The sequence below is a fragment of the Pelmatolapia mariae genome, linkage group LG7, assembly GCF_036321145.2.
Source record: "Pelmatolapia mariae isolate MD_Pm_ZW linkage group LG7, Pm_UMD_F_2, whole genome shotgun sequence".
Classification (NCBI taxonomy): Eukaryota; Metazoa; Chordata; class Actinopteri; order Cichliformes; family Cichlidae; genus Pelmatolapia; species Pelmatolapia mariae.
This window is the reverse complement of record NC_086233.1, coordinates 44,634,215-44,640,214: the sequence shown is the minus strand read 5'-3', so window position 1 is coordinate 44,640,214 and position 6,000 is coordinate 44,634,215. Positions and strand designations below refer to the sequence as shown.

At 40.0% G+C, this 6,000-nt stretch overlaps 1 protein-coding gene across 1 annotated transcript in view; it reads right to left on the bottom strand.

Moving 5' to 3' along the window:
* Positions 1-918: 918 nt before the first annotated feature.
* Positions 919-6,000, bottom strand: part of syt12 (synaptotagmin XII) — a 30,617-nt gene continuing 25,535 nt past the window's right edge. Inside the window, exon 8 of the mRNA XM_063480988.1 lies at positions 919-2,657. Within this exon, the coding sequence (XP_063337058.1) occupies positions 2,484-2,657 (174 nt within the window). The 3' untranslated portion in view covers positions 919-2,483. The remainder of the gene's footprint in view (positions 2,658-6,000) is intronic.

Genomic DNA, 6,000 nt, shown 5'->3' with positions numbered 1-6,000 from the left:
ATAGATTGTTTAGATGCACCAATGGGATCACTTTTTACCAATCAACTTATCTGTCAGGGTCCTGGGGCTGTGCGACCCAGGATCCCTGGGCAGTCATGGACTGGTGATGTTATATGTATTTTTGGTGTTGCTGCTGCTCTTTTCCATGCTTGTCGAAGTGTGTGTGTATGGGTGCAGGTGTGTATGTACACTGGTTTACAGGTGCCTTCAGGCCTGGGGGGTGTGGCCCTGCTAGGGGACTGGCCACACCCGAAGCTACACACCTGCCGCTGATCAGGGCTCGTCGGGGGAGCTACTTAGGAGAGTCTTGGAGCTCCCACCGACGCGGGATCATTGCGTGAGACTCCACGTTAGTCACCCAGTTTAAATCCAGTTGTAAAGTGCATGCCTGCCATTGTTTAGTGTCCTGACAGCTGCCACTATTGTTTCCCGCAGGAGGAGCGTGGAAGGTCTGAAGGGCAGCGAGCACCGGGAGTGCAGACACGGGAGCAGAGAGCACAAGGAGGACACGACACGGGAGTCTTGGGAAACACGGGGATTTACTGTTGTTTTGCACCATACACTGTAAATAAACGCACTGTCTACTCATAGAGCACCGCGCCTGGGTCCTCATTCCCTACACCCCCCACGGTCTGCCATGCCGAACCGTGACATTATCACTGTAACCAGTAAAACAAATAGAAATTGTATTTTCTTAATCTCATTAAACCTGTTCTCGGAAGTACTCAGAAAAACACAAGAACAGCAATGGCATCTCAATCTCCTGATGAAGAACAGGATACTGATACAATTCTATAGCCAAGATGAGCATATTAAGATGCAACTTCTACAGATGCATTATAGAGGTTTCTCACAAAAATTTGCAATTTGAAGTCATGATGATAAAGTGGTCAAGTGGCTCATGAGTAACTGTTGAATCACTTTTTATTTCAAACGGCATTCACACAATACATTGTATTAATGAGGCACATTCACATCAAGTGCTAAATAACTTCATGCATGGCTGAATGTTAGTTACAGCTTCATCAAACTGAATGCCAATGTTGACTGTAAATGAAAATATTGCTTCATTATTTGGCACAGTAGGAAACTTTTGCCCATTATATGACCACGGGTATGTTCAAAGTGAGGTTATAAATCATAATTTGACCTGAAATGTGTCTGAAAAAAGAAAGAAAACCAAAAGATTATTAGCAGCTATGTCACATGATAATTCACATTCAGAAGCACTGTTGCACAATGTTGTAGAGAATGTCTGAGACTGATCAAAAGCCATCTTGACATCCTGACCTTCACGAGGTTCTTGTCACGCTGTCTTCATTTGAATGTTTTGCATTATTTCCACTTAACACCCAGCCCCGCCCACCACCACCACCTGCTTTTGACCAGGGATGTTTCTGGGCAGTTTTAACAACAACAGCTAAAATGAATGTAACAAGTGGCCAGTGAAAACCACGCAGGATATCAAGATGTTTCCTCTAATGTAAAAGAAACTTTAAACCCATTTCAGGGGGTTAGTACACTCCACATCAAAGGTTAAATTCCCAGAGGTGTTTTAATAACAATAATTCATCAATCACCAATGACATGGGTGTTTAATATAGAGTTGTACAAATGGTGTTCAGCATTTTATTAGTAGTCATAATATGAAAAACATGTCTTTTACACCCAGAAGAGAAAAAGTTTAAATGAAAACAATGTTATACTGCAGTATTTACACCTCCTAATATGCTTATACAACTAGTATTGCGTTAATTGTGGTAAAAGTAGAACAACGTAGCATGATATTTATATGCTGATTACCTCTGATTTTACCACCCTGTAACCACTGCTACAAATTACAGTTATTTCACCTGGATAAGAGTACCTGGATTTAAGCATGATTAATACAGAACATACCAAAACCGCTAATGTTAATCAACCACACTATTAACAAATATAAGATAATCAAATCCAAGAGCGCTAACCCATCTCAATTCTAAAACCGATTCAATTAAGAAGGTACAATCAGTGACCGATGGGAAAAGACAAATGGGTGCTTTTCCTGAAAGAGAAACAGCTTCACCTCTCATCCAGTCGCTCATTCTCCAAACATTTACAATTGGCTTCTACCAGCGCACGCACCATGCAGAGGGAGGGAGTGCATCTGCCAAGGCCGGGCTCCTTTTCAAATTTGAAAATAAAACATTTGATCACGACTTTTAAGGCAGAAATATATACATCCACATACTCGAGTCCTCTCACTGGAGGAGAATCGGATTTCAGACCAATTCCCTTTCGAGGTGAGAGAATGAAGACAAAGTAATGAAAGTGAGAGGTGACTAACCTCATTTATAATATACACAACCCAGGGTGATAATGTCTCTGTTACAGAGACATATAACTTATGCAATGTAAAAATGGCAACAAACAAAGGGAGAGTTCAAAGGAATTTGAAGAAGTGAGTGTTGTACTCGAATCGGGTCAGGTATGTGCTGAGGTGACTAGATCCTGCGCAGAGGGTGCCACATGGACACGGGCTTCCTCAGAGTTGCCAGCATCTGGTTCCAGTGAGTGATTCCCATCCCGCTGGCCTCAGGGCCGATGATAACATGACCAAGGTTCTCACCCCGGCCATCGTCTGTGGCCTCTGCCACTGTCACCCTCAGGGAGAGCTCCTGCAGAGCACAAACGTGGTTACAAAACCTTCTCTCTAAGCAGGATTCAGCTGGGTTTTTAAGTTCATCTAAATCTTTATGGAATTAGTGAAATACATGTGTCACAACAACAATTATGACCATATATCTCGATACACTTTTGCACTTTTTCTAGCAGATTATTTTTGTGGGGGTTGAATGATCCATGCATTTTAAAGGCATAGTTTCCACTACAGGATTTCAATTATGTCACCATCATATATGTAGACCATTTAACAATGTACCTTTCAGTTTGTTGGTTATTCCAGCACTTGAGAACCAACGACTGAAAGATTTACAGAACCACACCAACATACAGTACTGTGCAAAAGTCTCAAGCCACCCTTCATGGTTTTATTGTAAAATTGGAAATGGATGCAAAGATTTATTAAAACTAGTGCTGTCAGCGTTAATCTCGTTAAAATGACGTTAACGCCATAACCGCAATAATGCCGCAAATCCCCGTTAGCGAGTTAGCGCCGATCGCCCCGTGCGTAGGGCTGCACAGTGTCAACGCGTTATGGCGTTAACGTCATTTTAATGAGATTAACGCTGACAGCACTAATTAAAACATATACAAACAACAATATTTGGTATAACAACCTTTATTCTTCAAAACATTCTGAACACTCTTAGGCAACCTTTCCTTTAATTTAAGGAGTCTTCAGGTGTTGGAGTCTGCTTGGGATCACTGCCAATCAGACACTTTCTAGATGGCATTGAATGTTGGATCAAAATCTGACGCTACTTTTCTGCATTTGTACATCCATCAAATTTTGAAAAGCTCTCAAGCACTACTGGATGCAATATAACCATAAATGATGACATAGCCTCCACCATGTTTTACAGATGACTGTAGACAGTCACTGTCTACACCTGGGACCCTCCACACATACTGACAATGATTCTGACCAAAAATTTCACATTTCTATTCATCACTCCATTAGTCCTGTTGCCATAAATTTTCAGTCCAGGTCTTGTGTAATTTTGCCATTCATTTCTGTTTCTCTTCCTTCAGAATGGCTTCTTAACAGCCACCCTGCTGTAGATACTTTTTAGGTCTGTCACATCAGTGTCCCCCACTTCTAAAGTTTTGAAAGACATACTGCACACCATGCCAAGATATGCAAAGTTTTGGGGCAGCTCGTTTGGAATTTCAATTTGGTTAAAAAATGCTGTTTTATTCCTGTCCCACTGTGTATATTTCTTATGATTTCATATACAGAAATAAAAAATGATGGGCTTTTGCAACATGCGCATATACGCAATTTTAAATTGGTTCTCTGCCAAGTTGTCTGCTATGTGTAGACACAACACTGCCACATTATTTCAGTTCATTGGAATTTTATGCAAGAATGACTGATCAGTCAGGGAAAGTGGCTTAACAGTAGTGGTGTGCGGATCGATATTGAAATATCGATTCTTCCGATACCAGTAATTTCTAGAATCGATTCTCATATTAAAATATCGATATTTTAGTACTTTGGGGTAAATTTGTAGTTTTTCATTAACAGGAACACCGTGGAAAGAAACTATATCATTCGGATCGTCGAAATTGGAAGGAACTACTTCCTCTTACGCCTTTCACAGTCATATGCGAAATACGGCTGTGTAAATGTCTCGCGGCCCCTGGCGTGCACTCACAACAATGGCTGAGCGTAAACGGAGTCATGTGTGGACGTATTTTACCTCCACAAACGGCCGAGAAATGGTTTGCGATACATGTGGCAAGACATTGAGGTGTTGTGGCAACACCACTAACCTTGTCAAACACCTCAGAGTAAATCATATCACAGAATATGATGAGCTTATGTTGAGGCGAAGTGAAGAGGAGGAGAGTGACAGGTGCTGCTAGGGCGAGACAGATGTCTCTCGCGGAGTCCTTTAGTGCTGCAGGCAGGCAACGTGTTCAAACAGTGCACAACTTCAGATTTTTTATTTCTATATGATAATTCTACATTATTAAGCAATAAGAACAAGTAGTCTGATGTCCTGTAATCATTATGAAGCTATATTATTATAACTACATAATACAATTATATATTGTATTATGAAATACAATGAAACATTAAGTTTTTTTTTACAGAGTATCGCTATCGGATCAGTATCGTCGATACCACTCTGAATTTTACTTGGTATCGGATCGGAAAGGAAATCAGTGGTATCGCACATCACTAAACAGTAGTATCATCACAAATTTCTATAATCAATTCAATTCTGATTCTCAAGGTCCCGATTCGATTCGATTCAATTTTGACTCAGTCAAAAATATTATAATTCTGATCATTTCTCATTAAATATCCATATTTTTATATCTATGTATAAAACAAAGCTGACACTTGAGAGACTTCATCAGAGGTGTAAGCATCTCAGCAGATGCTTTTGTGTCAAAGTAACTGAGGATAAAACAGAAAAACATGAAGGAGATTTTCCTTTCCTTACTTTTTATAGCAGATAACCGCCTTAAAAATATTCTGCAGTAGATTAAAAACTGGGGGAAAAAAACATGAATCAACATATGAACATTACCTGATGCTGCTGAAGTGAAGCAGAGCAAAGTTACAGAGGTTTTATTAGAGACACGGCTAAGCATTTTGCAATTTGGTTTGCAATGTTTAGGTTTCCCATAGACCACAAATGCAACATTAATTAATACTGAGCATTATTAGATCTCTAGTAAATGCTCAATATATATAGTATATAGTATTGCCGTAGGCCATATACACAAAGACACACTGATGTGTTTCCCTAACAGTACTGGTGGACCAACAGATCTTTAAAAATATAAAGACCTTCATAAAGCCTGGGGATCTATTGCATAAGGCCACTTTAAAAATAGTTAAAAAACAAAAACAAAAAAAACACACACATCTGGCTTCTTGAAAGCAAAATATTTAGAAAAGGGTGACTCGAGACTTCTGCACAGCACTGAAAGACAATAACAGGTTTATGGTACAGCAAAATGGTCAACATGGTATCCCAAAAGGTTGATTCTGTTAATCTGGATGTAGCATTTTCAGTGGGAGAAACGTTTTATCACTCTTCCAAGTGACTTCTTCAGTCTCAGCGGACTGCAGGTTTCCCCAAACTTATAAATAGTACATTTTCACAATGACTAAAACTAGCCCATTGAATGAAGAATGGGCTGTGAGGTCTTTCCTTGATCATTAATATTCAAATTGCCATGACTGATCAAAACATGATCAAAGCCCACTGATCAATGGCCATGAATACCATTCACAGAGAGTTGGGGAATGGCTGCAATCACAGCACTGTAAGATGGCGAAAGATGTACCCTTAGGCCCCCTCCTCGATTCAGAGATGG